The following is a 22,237-nucleotide window of genomic DNA, read 5'->3' on the forward strand; positions in this document are numbered from 1 at the left end:
TTTTTTGGGTCCTGTTTTGGATGGGTTCTTAAAAAAAAAAAAAAGCTTGACATTTTCCCCCCAGGATGGGCTCATGCAATTCTTGTATGGCTCATGTTTTCTGTATGTGATGATATGATATGAAGTTGTTTTATTATGCACAGACCGTTGGTGTAGTGCTATCCACTCTGATAGGCAGGCACAGATGAATCTTTCCCAACCCTGCTACCTCATCTCCTTCCAAGCAGAGATGCAGGAACTGATCCTCAGTCTATTATCATGTAACACATGTGCTGTACCCACTAAGTTATGGCCCTTCCCTGTATGGAATTGCTTTACACTGAGTCAGGATTATCCTCTGCAGAAACAAAAAAGGTCATTGTGTGTGTGTGTAAAGTGCCGTCAAGTCGCAGCCGACTTATGGCGACCCCTTTTTTGGGTTTTTCATGGCAAGAGACTAACAGAGGTGGTTTGCCAGTGCCTTCCTCTGCACAGCAACCCTGGTATTCCTTGGTGGTCTCCCATCCAAATACTAACCAGGGCTGACCCTGCTTAGCTTCTGAGATCTGACGAGATCAGGCTAGCCTGGGCCATCCAGGTCAGGGCATTAAAAATGTGCCCATTGGATTTATGGGATGAATAGGCAAAGTCAGTGGCACAGATTCCCTATCAAATACACTGACTCACCAAGCCATTGTTGAAGTACGACCCCCATTACAGCATTCTGTAAGAGAGTCAGCGTGGTGTAATGGTTAAGAGCGGTGGACCCTAATCTGGAGAACCGGGTTTGATTCCCCACCCCTCCACATGAGTGGCAGAATCTAATCTGGTGAACCGGGTTAGTTTCCCCACTCCTGCATGTGACACCTGTATGGAATTGTTTTATGCTGAGTCAGCACATTGTTTCAGCTACCCAGTACTGTTTCCTCCTACTGGCACCTGCTGTCCAGAGTTTCAAGTGGGGAAGGGGCTTTTTCTAACATCTGCTACATATGGTCATTTTAACTGCCACGGAGATGCTAGGGATTGAACCTTGGGTCTTCTGTGTGCATAGGCAGATGTTCTACCATGAGCCCTTCCCCATGTACCTATGTATATGTATTTAACAGTTGCAGCATGTAGTACCCTATTATTTAATTAGAGCATCTGGACCCAGTTAAGCCCATGGACAGCTGTGTCTTAATACAGACCTGGAGGGTGTTGGGAAAAGGTACGTTGTAGCCTGAATTATACAATCCTGGAGGTTCTGTTCTGTTGACCAGAGAGACAGAAGCAGGTTGGCTACTCCCATATATACTAGGAGCGATTTTGAATTTCTTCTTCCCACTACTTTGAAGAGAAAAAAACCTTATTTCATTTTCACTTCTGCCAGCAATTCTTTGTTTCTGCCACTCGTCACACAGATTCCTCCCCATAAAATGTGTGCATTTCCCACATTATTTGTGCATTGACAAATCAGCATTGTGTGATATGTGTAAGCCCTGTGTATATTTCATATAAAAACTGTACCACATGTGTCCAAAATACAAATGAATCTACAAAACAAGGAGCAAAAAGGCAAAGAATTGAAACACTTAGAAATATAAGGGAATATTAAAAAAAAGAAACTCAAGGAATATCTGTGTGATCCTAATCTGTATTGAGCTTTGGCTAGTCCTTGTTCTGTCATTGCACACCCCTGTACTCACCTTGCTTAAAGAGTGCTCAGGGGCTGGAGGGGCTGGTCACACCTTGTCTAGCCAAGTCCCAGACTCAAACCATGAGACTGCCGGTTCAAGCTGGTGCATTCCTGATGGCAAGGATCTCTTGCACATCAGCCCTCTCTTGTTTTTCCCTGACACCTCTCTGCTGCTCGTTGTGGCTGCTAGTCCAGTCCTCTAAGTCTGGCTGCCACATTCCCTTGGCGTACTGCCCATGCACATGTGTGGGATCCTGGGAACCACCACTATTAGCAGAGAGCCGCTGCAGTGCCACTGCTTGTACAACTACATTTTAGGTGCTTCGTAAATAATTATATACTCGGTGGAGTGGTGCACGGAAGGGTATGTCATTCTTCCTACCAAAAGTCTGTAAAATAAATGCAGCTCGTTTAAAAAGAGGCTGCCAAACAGTGCAGTGAATGAACACCTTGAAGTTTTCCTCCCTGCTTCAGTATAAAACCAAAGTTAAATGTGAGTGGACCCCATCCCTTATCTTTCAAGAAGGGAGGAAGCTTGAAAGAAGAGAGATGTGTTTTCTCTCACACCTCCTCCAAACTCAAAGCAGCTGCTTCATTTCACATCAGCATTCCCCTGGTGAACTCTGGTGAAGATTAAGCTCTGGGTAAAATGACCCATTGTTGTATCAGGCCAGAGGTCTGTCCTGTCCAGCACTCTGTCTTCAACAGCAGTCTGCTGGATGCCCCAGGGCTCTCTCCAGCTGGATTGCAATGGTGGTCAGCTTACCTGTTGGTTGTCTCTAGTGTCTGGTCTCCAGTGGGACAGGCTGCTTTTGAGCTTAGATCTCATGTCTAATAGTATTTCAGCCACTCAGGGTTTTTACCCTGTTGGCTTCTGTGGACACTTGCTATCCATCAAACACTCAAATGAAGCCTTGCATAAACAGCAGCAATTCCTGGGTGGAAAGATAACCAGCAGAGTTGCATTTGGGCCTTGTGCCAAGTCAGCGCCATGCCATTTTTCCAGCCAAGAGGAGCATGCTGGCAGTGCCTGGTTTATCCCCTCTGAGATGGTTGTGCAGTTTGCTGACCCAAGGAGGCGGGGAGGGCCTTGGAGCTTTCTGAGCCAGAGGTTACCTCATGTTTGTGTGCTCTCCGTGTCCAGCGGCTGCTCCATGTGGATTGTGGAGATGCTTGTTTGCATTGTGAGCACTTTAAGTGTTTAATTTGTGGCTGGAGAGAGGCATTGCACTTTATTTTAATAAAAACTGAGCTCAGACATTTGTACAAGATAAACTGCTAGCTCCACTGCATTTGCTTAATGACAGAATTTTAAGTTCTTATTACTGTGGCTACCCCTTTTTTGTTAGGGTGCACTAAATCTTGATGGATTAAGTCTGGTCCAATTAGCTAACGAAGAACAATGGATCACATACCTTCGGCCTGTGAAGCATATGGAATTATTTGCAGTTTCAAGCTTGAAAGAGTCATTCATGGAGGAACAGCTTAAAATGCTGCTGACACATTTATGATTCACCCATTTCTCTCTCTCTCTCTCTCTCTCTCTCTCTCTCTCTCTCTCTCTCTCTCTCTCTCTCTCTCTCTCTCTCTCTCTCTGCTTTCAGTTCACTCTTTGAAATGGAGTCTCTCCCACCCCCTCCCATAGCTCTCCTGTTAAAGTCTATGCGGATAATTCTAAAGGACACTTCTATGAACCCCCCGGGCCATTATATGTGGCCAGAATAATTCTGAAGGTAATTATTAAGTTTACACCCCTTTATAGAAGCCAAGAGTATATTTTCCCAACACTTTCTCTTTTCTTTTCTTTTCCTTAAAAAAAGCCACACCATTTTTGGCCACTGAAGTTAGTCATTGGCTTCCATGGTCATACCTTTAGTGCAGTGCATGAGATCTCTTCAAATTAGTTTGACTTGGTTGAGAAAACATCATGTTCAACTCTTTCCTTTGCCACTTGGATTCATTTGCAGTCTGTGAAGAATGATGTGAGACTTGTAGTTAGAGTTGTCGGTGTCCCTTAAAAAGAATTGGAGAAAGCAAGAGTGGATAACCCCCCCCTCTTTCAGCCTGATTTTTGTAGGTCTCAGTCAGCATATGCTATTTTTTCATCATCATATACACACTTAGATGACCTGCTGTCGGAACACTTCTGTGGACAGATGTTATTTTAGGTGCACCAGAGTGGCACCAATAGAGCTAGATGCTGACATGCTGACTTTTATAATATGCTCCATTGGCTGCTAATATTTACTCCTCTCTATAATAGCTTGAAGGCAAATGTTTGCCGCTTAATTAGTAGCTTGTGTGTTAATTTGCTTCCTTAGTCCCCAGAACCAATCCATTATTTCTTTTTTACCCCTTCTTCTGGTAGTATGTATGGCCTTTATCGTGTAGGGATCCTTCCCATATGGTAAGAGCGTGGTTGGAAAAAGGGGGAGGAAACTGCAGGAAGCTTGCTTGGCCGCGGTACAACATATTCATCTGTGTAACAGCAGTCAGCACATCAAGGATTTCTTAATCTTGGCTTCATTGTATGGACAATAGTGTGGGACAGTCTACGACTCTTTGTGCGTGTTTGCTTTGTTTCCTGCAGTGGCTTAAAAGAAGGGAGAATGCAAACCCTTCTGTAAGGCTAGCAAATTTATTGTGGCACAAGTGTTTATAGGCAGGATTGTGCTTTGTCTGTTTCAGGCATCTGTTGAGGTATAGTTTTGCCTACAGAAACTTCTACCTCCATAGACTTACTAGCCTTTAAGGTGCCACAGGACTCTTAGCCTGTTGTAGCAAAACAACCACACACAGCCAGTCTTCTGGAAGTCGTAAAAACAGGTAGTGATGCTCAAGCTACTGAATGGGGCAGTGTGAAATTTGTGCAGCAGAGTGAAGGCAGACCTAACTAGATCATAAAAAAACATGCAGGCAGTTTTTGGTGCCCACTCTTGAAAAACACAAACAAACGTGCTTCCTCCAGACAGGACTGGCTCCTGGCTGGCTGGCTGAGATACTCTAGTGCTTTGAGAGAGCACCAAAAGGAACTTTGCAGTGAATCAAAGAAGATGTACTATTGGAGACTTATTTCTGAATAATATGGTCCTATTTTGCCTGAAGTTACAAAGAGTTGCTGTCCACTGCACACAAGAAGGCCTGCCACATCTCCTGGTAGGTAGGTTGCTTGTCTTCCATCAGCCCCTGTCTTCCATTTTATGGGCACTGGAGTCTTTGACCTTCATCTCTGTGAAGCAATTTCTTGCCTATCACTCACTTTAATGTTCCTTGAACAGGATTGTTCTTCCCCTGCCCCATTTCTGTGGCGGAGCTTTGGGCAGTTTCAGCATGGAGAGCTTCCCTTCCTTTGTTTAACCTTTGACCTGTGAAAACAAGAGTTAATCAAAAGTTCTGAGGTAGCTAAGAGGAAGGGGAAGTGTTTGGTTACAAATTAAATATGAGCAAGCTATGTGCCATAAATCCCCGATTGAGCTACTAGTGTTTTAGACCTTCAGTTCCATGCGGCACAGGGTGTCGGGGTTATAAATCCAGCCTCTGTGTTCTGAAAAGGAGAACTGAAAACTAAATCTGGCAGGCTGGCTTTTCTAAGATAAATTCATATCCCCTCCCTCCCTCCCCCTGTCTCTTGGTCAGCTGGTAGAAGTTTAAATGCAGACTTTTAAAATTTGCTAGCTTGTGACTGAAACAAAGCAAGAGGAGGTTGCTTTGATGTAAAATTAGCGCTTCAGTGAAGGTAAACAAGCTGAATGCAACCAGACATTTTGTGTTGTGGTGTTCAGCCCCTTAAGGGGACAATGAGTCAGTGGGGTCAGCCAGGGGGGTTGATGTTGAACTGAAAAGTACCTGTTGGTGCTTTGATTGTCAGGAAGTGAGATGAAAAACAGCATTTCCCTGTACAGTCAGCATTCACTAGGTCTCATCTTTCTTTAAATGGAACTTTTCTATAGGAGTAGCTGCTAATCTTCCAAATCTGTTAACTTAAAGGTTGGGGCGGGGGGAGCCCTTGCTCCGTCATTGCAGGTGACCAGATGTTCCATTTTTAATTAACAGTTGTTATGATTGGATGGATCACGATGGGTAGCAGTGTTAGTCTGTCAATAGCAGTAGAAAAGAGCAAGGGCCCAGTAGCACCTTAAAGAATAACAAAATTTCTGGCAGGGTATGAGCTTTCATGAGCCATAGCTCACGTCTTCAGATAGCCAATACCCTGCCAGAAATTTTGTTAGTCTTTAAGGTGCTACAGGACTCTTGCTCTTTTTTACTATGATTGGATGATTTATTTCACCATGTGTAACTGGCAGCAGAGGAAAAGAGGCAATCTCGTATGGCTCTGTTTGCCCTGTCATGCTGGCAGGTGAGGGTGCTGCAGCACACCTGGAAGTGCTGCTGCCTTATTGTGAGGATGAGAGATGCTGTTGGTTTTGTGCTGAAAGATGCAGGAGGGCTGATCTCTCCAGCTGAACATTAGGCTGATACTGTCCATGACACGGAAAATTATCTCTGCACTTTTCCTAGAGAGTTGGTCTGCCTTGGCTGTGAGTATGGTATGCTAAAAATGTTCAGTTTTAGGTACCAAGAAAAGGGGAATTTGGTGATGTGTCTAATGAAATAGATTTGCAAAGCTTTTCTAGTTTGGCGTAACATATGCTTGCCAGCCACTTGAAGTATTGTCCACCCTCCCCCCACAATCCCCAAAATAAGACAGCAGCAGTCATGGCCAAAATACTTCTGAGCTTATATTTTATAAACAGAAATGTTAGAACTTGCTTTAAAATATGAAACTGAGTCTCCTCCTGTAGATGAACTCTTGGTCTTGATAGGATCACCTTGTCTGGAAATTTGGGAAATGCCCTACCCTGCCTTAGCTGAGACCTCTTTGTGGTGCACAAGTGGAAACTCTCCTGATACTTGTTTATGGCAGCCAGTTGTGGACTGAGGATCCTTGGCCTCAAATGCTTGGCCTCAGTGGGCAAGTTATGCTCCCAGGATTGTTGACACTGAATAGCTCGCTATATATTGGTCCAAACTCATTGGAGGAAGAACAGGAGTAGGGTTGCTAACTTTGGGTTGAAAAATTCCTGGAGTTTTGGGGGTGGAGCTTGAGAAGGGTGAGATTTAGGAATGGAAGGGATCTAATCAGCGTATGATACCATGGCGCCCACACTCCAAAGTACCCATTTTATTTAGGGAAACTGATCTCTGTTGCCAGGAGATCGAATGTAATTATAGGAGATCTCCAGGCCCCACATGGAGGTTGGCAACCTTAAACCAGATATAAATGGGAACATTTTTTATTCCTAAGCATCTCAGCACTCAGATCTGCACAGATTTCTGGATAATCCCACTTGGCTTGCATTTCAGAGCACATGTCTAGAGGAGTCACTTGAAATCTCTGAGCAGGATGGCAGGGAAGTGTTGGTGTCCTCTATGTTGGAGCTGGCTGCTTAAGCCCTTCAAGGCCTGATTACCCTGTCCTTTTCTTTGTGGCTTCCCAAGTCAGACAATTGCTCTGTTTCAAAAATAATAACAGCATGTGGCACTTGTATATTCAAAACATTATCTTACACACAAAATATTTTTTCTAGAGATGGTGGTGTGCACCCCATCCCCATTGATGTCTTTTCACACCAAGCAGGTCACTTTGCCCTGCCAAAGTGGAGACGCTCCTTTGTTGGGCCAGTTTGGGGTTGATTTTTACCCTGAGTTCTGGCTAGGAGTAAGGAAGCCAGCAGTGAGACGCCCCTGCCTTCCCCTGTGGGCCTTCCTGGCTCATTGAAATTGGCCCATGTCTCCAGATAACTGCTTAAGGCAGAAAGTCTGCTGTGTTTTCTCCCCAGATGAAAGTGCAACATGGGCCCTCCTGGGAACTCCCTGGCGGCACGAGAGCCTATTTAGAGAAAAGAGAGCCAGAACATGGTTGCTTAGCAAAGATAGCCGAGGTCCCCAAAGGCACTCTCTGTTACATTTGATACTTACACCTGAGAGAGAACCATCAGCTGAGCTTCTAAACCTTTTGTTAGATGTTCTACCTTTAGTGCTTCTGTGTGCGCCAATATTTCTGTTGGCTGTTTTGTTAATAAACTGACTGTTTGAAATTGCTATGTTCCCAATTTTCTGGAAGCCTAACGTCCCTCATACATTGCAAGATCCAGTTCCATTCCCCAGGTGGCAAAGGTACCTGAGGGGCCTGCGTTGTATTGATGTCACCTTCAGACTACAAAAATATCAAGCATACAGATTTCTTGTAGCACACTGGGGCCCTCCCCCTGCCTTCCGATTGCCAGTTTCTTTACAATTTTACCCCCCTGGTATAGCAGCAGCATTATTCTGAAAATCACGTTGGGCTAGGAGTGAAACACCAAACACAGTGAACCTGGGAGATAGCAAATGAAATTAATGAACTAAATGTTAAAAAAAATGACACACTGGGTTCTAAATGGAGCGGAGAAGTGAACAATTTCTTTCTCTCGGGTTCTTGCATCAATGCAGGCGTCTGCCGCTAAAGCTATGATGAAATTTGTTTGGGTTTCAGGCAAGAGAAACTTCCGAGGGGTGGGGCTCAGCATTCTCAAATGTGGATTTTGGCATGCCATTTCCTCGCTTCTGCCTTAAGAAGTATGAATCCCCAAAACTGCAGTTCCCCTCATGCCCTGTTCTGAGTTCTCCCACAACTTGTCCTCTGATTTTTTTAAAAGGGATTTTATTTTAAGATGTGCCTCCTCTCTTCCCCCCCACTCCTGGCAAGTTAAAGTGCTGCCTTTCTTACTGCATCCCTCAGGCTTTCTGCTGCGTCTGCTTTTGTGAACTTGCAAGGTGTGCAAGCGTCTTGGCCAATCATATATGTGATAGTGGTGAAGAAATGTGATGGAAACGTACCAGAGTATGATGCTGATATTACAAAAGAGCGAGAGGCAGTGTTTTGCAATGGGGCGAACGTTGACCATGGGCTGCAGGCATTGACCTTGGGTGAGTTGCACCCTCAGACTAGCCCACCTCTCAGAGTTATTGTGGAAAGAAAATGGGATGGCTCCACACGTGCCTCGTTGAGCTTTTTAGAGGAAAGACCGTTGATGAGCATGAAGGCTAAGTGCAAAATGAAGCAGGCGTTGCATAACTTCGCACCCAAAAACAATTTATGCACGCCCTTGTTGGGCAATCTCTAATGGATATTGCAGAGCTGAGGAGGCCAAAATGTTGTAAATAGGCCCCGACTAGTCAGAAGTAACTGGCTGCTTTCTGGTCTTGTGAGGAGGACTGTGGAAACTTTTTAAAGGCTGAATATGCCTGCAGTGACAGAAGATGTTAGGTGAAAGAAGTCTCCTTCCCCAACTCCCTTTTAAATTCCTCAGGCACTGCGGCCAGCAGCTTTACCAATTCAGCTTGTGTGAAATGATAAATAAACCCTCGGTTGTCCAGGAACCACAAAGCAAGTGAGACGATACCTTTTACTGGACCAGCTGGTCTTGGTAAAACACTGGAAGTGATTTAAAGAATGTTTTAGAGACTTGCTTGTGTCCATAAAGGACACCTTTCTCCTTGTTCTGCGTTGCCTCCTCTGGTAAACTTATTTACTGGGCTGCTGAGTGACAGCGTTAACATGGAACTTGGGTCCGGCACCCTTGAAGGGAATGGAGTGTAAACCTACCACAACGGGCGCATTGAAGCCATGCAGGAAGTTCTGTGGGCCCCTCTAGTAAGATACAGAGCACCTCTGAATGGTCCCAGCAAGCCTCTCTTTTGAAGTGGCAAAGGCCGGACTTTGGTTTCAAAACTGTGCTCCTGCCCTGGCCAGATACTCATCAAGTAGTTCATGGAGGAACTTGGGAAATATACTAAGCTATCCTCTCCTTTTATTTTTATTTTTTAAATATTGGATTGCATCATTGATTTGCATGTTGTTTCCAGGATCATGCTAGTCTTTTCTGTATTGCTTGTTTTATTTATGTATTTTATTTGTTTAGCATATGGTGTTAGTGAAGTTGCCTCCAAACAGGCTCATTCTTAACTGTACGTTCTAAAAACAATCAAGGCTGTGTGGAAATCAGCATAGTTCCAGTGTACACAGTTGAGGGAAATGCACTTTGCACTTGTCCAGAGGTGCATTCTTCTTGTTTGGGTCAATTCAAACAGCATAAATGTGTATCAATATTTCTTTAAATATTTATGCCTGCATTCCGCCTGTTTGGTTGTTCCATTTTATAGAGGAAGCTCTCTCTCTCTCTCTCTCTCTCTCTCTCTCTCTCTCTCTCTCTCTCTCTCTCTCTCTCTCTCTCTCTCTCTCTCTCTCTCTCTCTCTCTCGTGTGTGTGTGTGTGTGTGTGTGTCTCTTTATGTATGCACGATCTGACATGTGAAAGAGGAAGTCCATTTATTCAAAGAATTCCTATTACAAAGGCCCTGAGTGTGGCTTTCCCTGAATTATGGTATGATTAAAAACAAAAAAAGCACCCTTTCTCTTTTGCTTGAATGAGTTTGCTATGTTAATCTCTGAGCAAGGCTCTTTCTCCAAGGGGCCTGCCTCTTTCGGGTGCTCTTTGGGGAAGCTCTTAACTCTGAGGTTTATGAGACTTAAAACGGGAGTCAAAACTTTATGGTCCCTCTAATCCCCCTGGAATGTTTACATTCTGTGCCAAACTCAGAAAAGCCGTCCTGTACTGGTAATTGTATTTCTGCCCGCTCGTAGCCAGAAACTCCTGGAGTTTCTTGGACCTTATTAACGGATGTGATAATGCTGTCATAGAATGTGAAAATTCCTTATCAGCAAATTGTTGATAAGCAACCTTAAATTTTACGGTAGTCTTCCCAAGCTGCAGACAGATGCTGCTAGTAGAGCTCCGCTCCCATTATCTGTCACGTCTGCTGCATCTCACTTCATTTGTTACTGCGGCCTGACCATTGGGGCACTGACTTCTCTGCGGCTGATATATGCAGCTGTGTTGTAGCAGTGCCTTAACCCTTGTTGACACTTGGTTTCCCCTGGCAAGGAGGGGCTGGGCTTGTGTGGCTTTCTGGGCTGCTGGACCTCAAGAGAATTTCCCAGCAGAGTGTTTTCTATGTTATTACACACTTGACCCCAAAACAGGCATGGAAGCCTGATACTAAACCCCACTAAAGATGATCTTGCTGTGCACGTCGGGGGTTGGCTGCTGACTTTGTGGGGTGAATGTTTTGTCAGACAGAAATGTCGTACAAGTTGAGATGGAACTGTCATGTCTTTTTTTTTTTTTTTAGAGCGGATCTTTTTTTTACAGGCTAGTACGTAACAGAACGAGGTGTGATGCTGCCAAAGATCCAACTAAGGCGCTGCTGATTTTACAAAAATTGCATCCGTGTTATGCTTGCTTTTAAAAAATTGCAATGCAGAATGATGTTTTGATTTAAAATATATCAAAACATGGTTTCCTCATTGTGTTTGTGTTTGTGTTTTTGTTTTTAGTTATCTCCCATGGTTTGAAGTCTTTTATAAACTGCTCAACATCTTGGCAGACTATACAGCAAAGGGCCAGGTAAATATATGAAACTTCAGTTTCTCTGCATCTGGATGAATGAGTGAATTTTGGTTGGCAACAGACCCAAGACTCTGTTGAGACCTGACCTATTCCAGTCTGGTGTTCCTCATTCCAGAGATCCCCAGTTCTGACGCCCGTGGAAATATAATATGCATTCATATGTATTTTGTTTTAAAAACTGTTTTAATGATGTTTGGGAGGCAGGTTGATTTCAGTAGCTGTATAATGTAATTTTATTATGTATGTTTTAATTTGTTAGCCGCCTTGGCAGCCCTTGTAAAGGCTGAAAGGCAGGGTATACATTTTGGAAATAAATATATAAACGACACAATTTTGCTGACATCTGGAACTCAGCGTCAAAGCATCTATTTAAAACATGCTCTTTTAACCCCCAGGATAGCCAATGGTATGAACTCCTGGAAACACTTTATAAACTGCCCATCCCTGAGCCTGGCACATCTGTGCATCTCAGCGTGGTAAGTAGCACATGTGACACAGCAAATCCAAGGCATCATCTCCATCCTTAAAGAGGAAGCAACAAGGTGCCCTCCAATGATAACAGTTTTAGTATTTCTCCGATAAATAGCTAGCCCATCTTTAAGATGCCCCCATGAAGAATGAAATTACAAAACCATTGGAAAGGCTAAAATACACAGATATCTGAAATCTGCAGTCCCATGTTATCTTAATCTGCTTAAGCATGTGAGTCGGGGGCGGGGGAGCTCATTTTGAAAGTGAATGATAAATTGTTCCATCGATATGTCTATTGCTTTACGGAGTACAGGAAGGTGGGCCCCAGCCCCAAGGAGGTTTCAGGATAAAATTTGAGGGAAGGGAGGGAAGTGGTGGTAGAATTCAATGAGGGAAGAATTTGCTTTCCATCTAGTCACACATGCTTCCATTTAGTTTCAGTAGGGGGCAATGACTGAGGGGTTGTACCAAAGGAAAGGGGGGTTTGTGGGGGGGGGTGGGGAGAAGGAAGTGAGAGGAGTGACATCACGCAGGTTTTCTGGGAGGCAGTTCTAGGCAAATGTGGCAACAAAGGCAGCAGTCGACCTTTGGACAGCTGATGGTGGTACCTACTGGAGGAGCAAAGTCATATGCATGGATGTATCAGAATATTAGTGGAGACTAATATTCTGATACATCCATGCATATGACTTTGCTCCTCCAGGTGAGGAAGGGAAGCAATGCCATTGAAGGCTCATGCTTGACCCATAGAGGGTCTTCCAAGGAGTGAAGCAATTTAATGAAAGTGGGACAGCCTTCCATTCCAGGTATCAATGCTGTTGAAATGAGGGCATTCCTGTCCAATTTCTGAGTTGATGTGAATGCACATCCTATGCTTGCTGGGCCCTTGCCATTTTCAGCTTTATAAATCAGTACATACACTGGGAAGCCCATGCAAGTCAGAGCAGATTCTGGAGTGCTGGTGTCCCCCCACTTCCCAGACCAGGCACCAGTTTCCTCCTGAAGAGAAGCTCTGTGTAGAGCTTAAAGCTGGAAAGGTTTGGATTCTCTGTCTCTGCGCCCTTTTGTATGAGGTAGTGCCTTTCATGAGGACTCTCTTTTATAAACTGCGCAGCGACAGAATTGCTTTGCTGCCATCTCAACAAGGACAAATTGGATGGGTTGTTATGTGCTTTTAGTGGAGCTTTGCAGAGAAGTTCTGAATGGTGGCATCTGTTTTCTCAGCTGTGATCATTAAATCAGAGTCTGAAAACTCTCCTCAGTTTAGAGTTTCCACACCTACCACTGACTCCAAAAAGCTCCCTGGTTGCTTTGCTCCATAATGTCAGTCGGCAGGTAGAAGTTGTTTGGTCTGGTGTTAGAGACAATCTCAGCGGCACTGAGACCAGCTATTCCTTACGCAGCATGTGTGTCTGATACAGAAGACAGGCAGGGGGAGACGCTGGTATGTTTTGGGCATTGCATTCCAGTGCGCTCAAGGAATGCTCTTGACCTCCCTTTGCCTTGGACATTTCATGGGCAGTGGAGCAGGAAAAGGATATCAAAGCGGAGCTCAGAAGCTGAGCTTCTTTCAGGCTCTGCCTTTCTTTGCCTGGCTGTTTCCAAACCAAGTTATGGATCCAGGCTTGTTTCGTACAACTCCAATCCCTCTCCCTTCCCTACTCATTACCATCAGCTACTTTTCCTGTACCCTCACTCTCTTTCTGGCATCCAGCCCCTTTCTAGCCAAATTAAGATGATGACAGGTTTGTGGAGTAAGGGCTGTTTTACCTGTTTTCACTTTAGTGAACTTGCCTTTACTGCTGGGTGTTTTTAGTCCATATGCTGTTCACAAGGTGCTGCAGTGGCAAATAAACAACATATATGGGACAGGCTTGTAAAAGCACAACACAAAATAGCATTCATGCTGCAAATTGCAGCACTGGTGCATCATCACATCAAGTTAGTTGTGAGTACTCTGTGCTAAAAAGCGTTGTAGTGTTGTCTAGAAAATCGACATTACAGGTTACTACAAGAGTAGGTACAAATCACTAATTTTGCTTCTGCTCATTATTGCAAGGAGCAAAGAGCTATGGTGCAGGGCACCGAAACATTGACCTCTAGATATCCACCCTGCCTAGCTCCAGCTGTAGTGATTCTACCAGCCTCTTTTTCAACCACCAGAACCAAAAACATGGTCTGATGTGGCTTAACTTTGCATATTGGACCTCAGCAACGCAATGCTTTCGCCAACTGCAACTCACTTTAATGTTTTTTGGTTTTTTTGTTTGTTCCATTCTACCTGAGTAAATTAAATTAAGTTTAATACAGTCCAAGACCAGTAAAAATAGAAAATATAATAATTCAAGCTTCCAGTATATCTGAGTAAAAATTCTGTGAAACTTCAGAACTTACCCTTCCACATGTATTATATGAAGGTATCATTAAAGCAAAGTAATTAAATGTAATAGGATCATGAAGAAGATAGCATTTTTATCTCCCTTGTGTCTCTCTCTGCCTCATGCCTGGGGAAGAAACATAAGCCAGCACAAAGACCATTGCGTGACAAGACTTGGGGGGAGAAATTAGTTGCAGACTCATACAGAGCTAGTGACTGTAGAGGAAGGAGCACTGTAGTTTTGTATGGCTTGTATTGTTGAGGTTTTGCTGTGTTATTTTAGTTTCTATTGTATTTTAAGATGTGTCTCTGAGACTCTTCTTCTTCCACAGCACTCTTATTTTACTGTGCCTGACACCAGAGAACTTCCCAGCATACCTGAAAATGTAAGTAATGCTTCCTGGAGTATCACATTGGCCAGAGTTCACTTCACTGAAGGGTTGGGGAGACACCCAAGATCTCAAACTGGGGACAGTGTGACTCGTCAGCCTCAGTACAGCTGTGACAGCTCCCATTTTCAAAAGTGACTTTAGTACAATCGTCTTAAAAGCCTCAAAGAAATGTAGCTGTATGTCATTATCTTAAAACAGAAAGAGAATGTTAAAAACCTATCAGATGGCAATTTGTAAGATACTGGCATCTGCATTGTAAAATCTGACATGTACTGAAGGGGGAGGGATCATAAACATTGGTTTTTTACCCACCCTTTGTGAAAAGCAATAATCAGGCTGCAAGTTTCTGCTGTGTCCAGGCAATTGTCCCCAAAATCAAGTATTGTGCTCCCTCTGCTGGCTTTGAAAACTGGCCTGCCCCTTCCCACTGTGAGAAGTAGTAAGAAAAATGGAGACCAAACATTAAAAGGCTCCATGATGAAATTGGACCAACAGCCCACTGGATGCTGGTTAGTAAATGTTTAAAAAATGCCCCAAATGGTAAGCTTTATGGGGGCTCTGAAGCAGAATAACCAGCTGTGACTTTCTGGAAGGAACCTTTTGACATATAAATGGGGGAAAATGCATCTGCCTTTAAGAGGCTGCAGAATCATTGGGCCATTTCACTTAGTAAGCAGAGGCAGTCCTCTGGACACATGGTGTCCAGATCATGATGGGCTTGAGAGCCAGATGCTCAAGCCTGGTGTCTGCTAAACAACTGTTGATCAGGAGAGTGTCTGGGTAGGAAACCTCCAAGAGTGGGAAGTACTAAAGGAAAAGGAGAGCAGAAGATCCAGTGTGTTGATCTTCACAAGTCACTGTGGTGTACTAGTCAGCATGCTGGACTCGGGCTGCAGACACCTGGGTTCAAATCCCCATTCCACCATGAAGTTAACTGGGTGCCATTGGATGCTTTCAAACAACACAAGCGAACTGCAGTTTGTGCTTTTGTTTCTTGCTTCCAACTGGGATTCTAAATCAAGGTTTGTAGGCAAGAAACAATTTTAATTTGTTGAAGTACAAGACTAGAGAGGAAGAAGTTTTGAAAGTCAAGCCATGAAACCACATTTCTTGATGCTAGGTAGAGGGCTTCAGCTTGAAACACTTTGCAAGCCGGCGTTTAGTCTCTCAGAGGTGATCAGACCTCCTTGCCTTGGGAAATTGGGATAGTGAGACATGCAGATGTTACCTGGAAATGTACAGCAAGACAGCTGCAACAGAGTGAAACTTTCAGCTCATAATATAAAGTTCTCTGTCTTGCTTAACAATAGGAACTCTGTAAAGTTTTGGCCATTCTTTATGTAGAGATGCTTCAATAGCCAGTTGTTTAGTTCTAGGGTGTTTGAAAAGGAAGGTATATATTGGTTGTATATATCTGAAGCACTACACACGGATGATGTATACATAATGTAGCATGAAATCTATGGCAGGATTCCTCTTGCTATGCTTGGTTGTATTCCACTACCCTAGTTCCAGAAACTGCCCCATATTTTTTTTATGAAGGAAGTTTCTTCAGTACACAAATGGATCGGTCTCTGGACAGAGACACCATGTCTGCAAGGGGAGGGGCCGTGGCTCAGTGGTAGAGCATCTGCATGGCATGCAGAAAGACCCAGGTTCAATCCCCGGCATCTCCAGTTAAAGAGACTAGGCAAGTAGGTGATGCGAAAGACCTTTGCCCTGGAGAGCCGCTGCTGGTCTGAGTAGACAATGCTGACTTTGATGGACCAAGGGTCTGATTCAGTAGAAGGCAGCTTCATGTGCAGCTAATTCAGCGGGGTTTGTCCTTTGGTTTCTTAGTCTCCCAAGAGCTGATCCTGGTTTTGAGGTCATTGGGTTGCTTGCCTTCCAACAGAATAGGACTCCTTCAAATCATTACCATGCTGTGTTATCAAGAAGAGTCTACTCATGGTTTAAGCCTAAATCCCTCCACCTTGGAGTTCAGGATAGGCTTCAAAGGGGGAATCATTGACTTCTTCCACCACTTACCACTCCTATTTCTGACTCTTTTTGCATACAGGCTGACAATTTGTGAGTATCTAGGAGGAGATCATATTGAACCACTAATTTAACCTTAATTCAGCTGGATTGTGCTGTGCAAGTCAGAACTTTAACCTATAGACAAATGAATTGTTGGATAGATGCCTCCCTCCTGCAGGATTGGATTGCATGAGGAGGTACATTTCCTACAGTCTGTCCTTCTGTGAGAGGTTGTTACCCTCTCATAGACGGGGTGATCAAAGAGGTCCCTCCATCCTAACAACACCTTCAGTTCTATTCTGATTGTTTCTCAGTTCCAAAGGAGGTCTGTGCTTAGAGTTAGGGAATACTTCCCCCTGAAGGCGTGTAGCTTGCCGGCTCCAAAGCTTTGAGATCTGGATTTTCTAAAGGTGTACTGTGCACAGGTGTAAAACCTGTGTGTGTGGATTCCTGGCTGGCCATGGAAAAAAACCCCAAACCATTAAAGGTTAGTAACCAGTTCTCTACCCCCCCCCTTCCTGTTGAAAAAAAATGTGCTGTATTCAGTTTACATGGGGGTAAAGTGAAGCACATGCAGCAGTAACATGCCAAGTATATTTTCTTCAACCTCTTGCTTTGAAGCTTTTGTGGCTGGTTATGTACAAAACCACATGTTTGTGTGCACATGTGCGTGCACACACACACACACAAGTTGTCTTTTGAAACAGTCTTTTTCCCACCCTCTGCCTGTTCTGTCTGCTAGCGTTAGTTGGCTGGAACCCTAATTTATGAGTCAACTTCCCATAACATTTGATCAGTAGATATTCTGAATTCTTGTGAATCAAAGGACATTATAAAACCCCAAAGGCTCTATGCCAGAAAAACTTGGAAAGGATTTTTAAAAACTGGACGTTCAGTCTGTGGAAACGGTGTAACTTACTGTACTTGAAGGCATCTTCTTTTAGTGTTGGTGTAGGTCAGGGAAGGAGAATGGGTGTTGGGGAATGACTAAAGCAGTGTTTGGGTGGGGTCCACAGCAATGTTCTTGAGGTGTGTCCAGAGAAGTTACCTTAAGAAAGCTGAAAGCATTCTGGGGGGAAAAACAGAGTAGTGGATGTAATGAAAAATATAGCTTCATAAACTTTGCAAGTGTGAGTCTTGGAGTAAAAAGAGCAAATTCAAAACAAATGCTGAAGAGGGAAAGCCTGTTGAGTTCAAGGCTGGTTGATGATACATTCTCCACTATATTGGCAGTTTCTCCACTATATTGGCAGTTTCTTCTTGGCATTCCTCATTTTCTGAGCCTGTCTTTTTCTCCAGCTCTCTTGTGACTCGAATAATGCTTTGTACACATATGGTACAAGTAGATTTTTAGTTGTGACAACAGCAATCTTCTTTACTAGCCTGGGTTGTGAATTCTCTGTGCTAAAAGCATTTCAGACCAAGGAAACAAAATCCATTTGAACAATATTGCCAGTGTTTGGCTTCTGCAAGTTACTTTGCCTTGGTTAGACCTGGAGAAGAAACATAGGGCTGCATGGAGAAACGATGCAACGTTGGAAGTGATTCTCTGTGTTGCTTCTGACTTAACAATCTCTGCTTCTTGCTTAGTTAAGGGTCTGGTTTACAGTTAGCTTTAATCTTCAGTCTTGGCTAGGAACTAGATCAGTACAAGTTTAACTGCAGTTAACTGGATTAATTCCTTTAAAGAAAAGCTCCAAAACAGTAAGTTGCTGCAGAGCTGGTCCTTTAATTATTACAGCCGGTAAGAGGATTTGGTTTCTCTCACAGCTGTCCGGCTCTGCATTTTAGGGCACTCCCTGTGCTTGAAGAGTGGTCCTCGCTGGGACTTGAGTATTTATGTGTCCAACTTTCTCACTCTTGTATCCTTTTCTCACAGTAGATCAGCTCTGTTTATGCCTTCTTGGTGTATCCCACTTTTGAGGCCACACTTGACAGACAAGAATACCAACCCTGCAGCACAGAGCCATCTTCCCTGCTACGCAGAGCTGTTTTCCTGTCATTTATGAGCCATTTCATGTGCCTTATCTAGGCCTTTTCTGTTATCCAGAGCACAGCCATGTTAGAATCATCTAAGCCTCTCTGCCTTTCCTAGAAGCACAGAAACAGCCTGGCTCTCCAGAAAGAAGTGTATCATATTGTGCCAGCAAGAGACCAATAAAGCCCTGGAATGTTACTTGTTTGTTGTAGAGGAGTAGGACCCCTTTGGAGGCCTGCCCTAGGGGAACATACAGTACCAAAAGTCCAGATAAAACCCCAGAAGGGTCTGTCCAAAACAACTGCAACACGCACTGAACATGCAGAACATACAGATACACATGTGTTTATCATGACCAGGATGATGTAATGCAGGTGTGAGGGACTGTTAGTTCAAAGGGTTGTCTTTCCTCTTGCTAAGGGGAGTTGCTGCCGGCCCTCCCCTCTGACCCCCTGGGAATTGTAGCACGCTCTTCTGATCTAATAGGACAGGTATATCGAGCTTCTCAGTGTGTGTGTGGCTCTGTGGCAGACACTTAACTGCCTCGGGAGGCTGGGAAGGAACTAGCCCTTGGGAAGGAAACGGTCTCTTGCCTCTTGGGAGGTGACGGAAGGTTTCTGACAGTGCTCTGTCTGTTTTTCTGTTGCTGAATAAACTGTGCTTTAACTGAGTCTGTTTCTGTGTAAGAGGAATAGTGGGGATTTTCCTAATAGTGTACGATCCTGCCCGCTCTGAGTGAGGCCTGATCCTCCTCACTTTTGACAGAGGCTGCTGTGTAATATGATGATGATGATGATGATGATGATAAGTGAATTCCCATTGGGTAGCAGTGTTAACTGGTGGGTCTACCCGCTGCAGGCCTTCCCTGCAAGGTATGACAGCTCCAAAAAACACGCAGGTCCCAATTTCCCCCTAATACACCCTCCTTCGTTCCACTGTCTCTTATGGGGAGAACTACCTTGCTGTATCCGCACAGCCAATCTAGCTTTCTTCCCGCTCAATTCTTGTGCCACTCTCGATGTTCATCATCCATCGTGCACGAATCTTGTAGTTCCTTCACTGGCTGCACTAGGGTTGAAGCATGCCCCACAGTCTTTGATCTCTCATCGCTGGCAGCTTTTTGTTGAGCATAAGTACACTATTCTAAAAGTTCCTCTGTCAGGGATTGTAAGCACTGTCTTGTGCGGTCGCTTTTTATGAAGCCCTGGAAACTCAACCAATCCCTATTAAATTGTCACATCCTCTTTTTGCATTTGCTCTGCTAACTTCCCCTTCTGCCATTTTTGGACTAAGCTTTCTTACACAGGTATCTGCTTCTGCCAGCAGCGGAGCAGGAGACAGATTTGACTCTTGCAGCGTACTCCATCTCTTGCACAAACCTAATTCACACGTGCCTGAGCAAATGGCGATACAGTAGTCGGATTTTCCACCTCAGACACTAAGGTGTCATAGGTCAACCCTATGGTGTGGTCTCCATGTAGTATTCTTACTATCACTGAGCCATGAAGCAGCGACAGCTTCTGAATAGCTTCTGTTTAGATACAAACATCTTGCCTAATCAGCACAGATGGAACAAGAAGTACCGGAAAGAAAGGAGGACCTGCTAGTTGAGTGAGGCTTTTGACAAAATCTGTTCTGTCTTTCTTTTTCTACCTGGATGTGGTATTCGCCACCCCATCACAAGCTGTTTAATGAGATCTGAGTGACTCTGGTGTACTGACGTGCCCTTTTATTATCCAGTGTGTGTGTGTGTGTATTGCTGTGTGTTAATTTTTTTAAAAAAATCACAAAACACAACAGATCTCTGCAAAGCCCCGGCTTAATTTTTTGTCTGTAGCTTTCCCTTTGTATTTGGACTGCAAGCTGTGGAACATATTTCTGCACAGTATGAAGCTTCTTGGCAAACTCCTCGGGCCAAGTATTGGGGGTTTTTAAGAGTTATCTTTGGATCTGTCAAAAGTGCTAATGGGCTTCTCCATGCTTCTAAATTCTATTTGCTGTTTGTCATTTTTTTTTTAGTATACGTGTGTGTGTTCTTGTTTACTTGGTTTTCCAAAGATGTAAGGTCTCACTTTGAATTTTAAAACGAACCTAAATGTGCTTTTATTAACACTCTCACTCATGGTTGTGTTTTGTACCTTATAGCAATATATAAAAAGATCAGCTGAGCTCTCCAGCATGTGATTCTGCTTGGCTTTGTGGCCGTCTACCCAGCTGTCATTCCTGATCACTATATTATGAAGCTGCTTCTTGCTCAGTTTCTTGGAAACCTTAATGGCCAGGTCCTTTCGTGGTATAAATTGGCACGTTTTGCTAGGCCAGTGCCCTCCATGATTCTTGGAGTTGCACCTTGGATAAGCCCCCTTAACCCTTCCCTGTCTAGGATTACAGGAAAGGCCAGATGGGGCTTTGAACTCCGGCTTGCAATATCTAACAGAAAATAATTCTAATCACAGATCCTGTTGTGGCAGCTTTTGTGTAAGAGTTTCTTCTGGGTATGCTTATTTCACGTGCTTGGCTTTTAAAAATGAAGCTCTTTCTTGCTTCTTTCCCTAGAGAAATCTGACTGAGTATTTTGTAGCTGTGGATGTGAACAATATGCTGCACCTCTACGCCAGTATGCTGTACGAACGACGTATCCTCATTTGCTGTAGTAAGCTAAGCACTGTAAGTAAATAGGGGAGGCGCATGCTTCTGTTTGAGCAAGGACTTGATGGTTCCTGGGGTGGGGGGAGTCTTGGGAGGGCCACTGTGGAACAACAATGCGACAGGCTAGCTGGCCAGTCGGTGTAAAGCCGGTAGATTGATGTGAGGATAAAATGGGAGGCCCCCCATGTGCATTGCTTGGAGGATAGGTGGAGTGCTATATAAAAATGCGTTGAAGTACTACTTGGTGCCTTCCAGCTGGGGTGGGGGCCTAGGGCTCTTGCCCCTTCTGCCAGCATGCTCCTTGCCTTAGGATGACTGCCCCCCGCAACTGACTTGCTGCAACTCCTGGCTGGGGTTTTTGTGTGCGTTGAATGGCCATCTTAGCAGTCTCTTTCATTTGTGTCGGGTTGGTGGGGGGCTTTGCTGGGTTCCCTTGGCCTCTGAAATGTTTGAAATACAAACTTTTCTCTCTTGATGCAGGTGCTTCATAATAACATTTGTGGCGTTGGCAGTGGCCTGTTTTGCGGCCTGATGCTCTAATTTTTTTTCTTTAAAAAACTGATAAATGCTTTCAGAAGGATCTTCTCGTGACCTTCTCTTGATAAACTCTAAGGGCGGATGATACTGTGTGTGAGCACTGCATTTTTCGTAATTTTGTTGGACAAGGATGCAGGCTTAATGCTACTTAGGGTCCATCAAGTACCTGAGAGATGAAAGCCGCAGCCCACTCAAAGGCCCATCAGCTCTAAAAATGGCCCCACATCATTACTTTAAAAAACACAACACATACACACACACACACACACACACACACACACACGGCTTGGTTTAGTTCAAAGTTTAGATCTGTGTATTTCAAGGTTTTAGCAGTCAATAAGCTTGTGATTTTTTTGTTTCCCGAACAGAACAAAATATTAAGTTTTTCTTGCGGTCTCCTCTGTAAATGGATATTTGATTGATTTTTTTATGGTTTTCCTCGATAAATGGTGAATCAAATTTTTTCTCCTTAATGCTGCAGACTTAAATACTTGAAAGGCATTTTTGAAGCTCCTGTTTCCTTGTTGTCTGCTATTATCTGGCCCATGAGCGATTCTGAAGTCCTAGAGTCCACTCTTGATTGCAGCCATTATTATGCCCAGAAAACAGGTGATGGGTAAAACGGAAACAAACCCTACTGAAGTTA

The 22,237-nt window shown here is 44.0% G+C and overlaps 1 protein-coding gene across 1 annotated transcript in view; it reads left to right on the forward strand.

Annotated features, from left to right (window-relative positions):
• DENND1A (DENN domain containing 1A) overlaps positions 1-22,237 on the forward strand; it is a 263,127-nt gene that overhangs the window by 127,283 nt on the left and 113,607 nt on the right. Inside the window, exons 6-9 of the mRNA XM_056860470.1 lie at positions 11,096-11,165; positions 11,564-11,644; positions 14,349-14,402; positions 20,962-21,072. Coding sequence (XP_056716448.1) covers positions 11,096-11,165; positions 11,564-11,644; positions 14,349-14,402; positions 20,962-21,072 — 316 coding nt within the window. The remainder of the gene's footprint in view (positions 1-11,095; positions 11,166-11,563; positions 11,645-14,348; positions 14,403-20,961; positions 21,073-22,237) is intronic.

Source organism: Euleptes europaea, chromosome 14 (genome assembly GCF_029931775.1).
Source record: "Euleptes europaea isolate rEulEur1 chromosome 14, rEulEur1.hap1, whole genome shotgun sequence".
In the NCBI taxonomy this organism is placed as follows: domain Eukaryota; kingdom Metazoa; phylum Chordata; class Lepidosauria; order Squamata; family Sphaerodactylidae; genus Euleptes; species Euleptes europaea.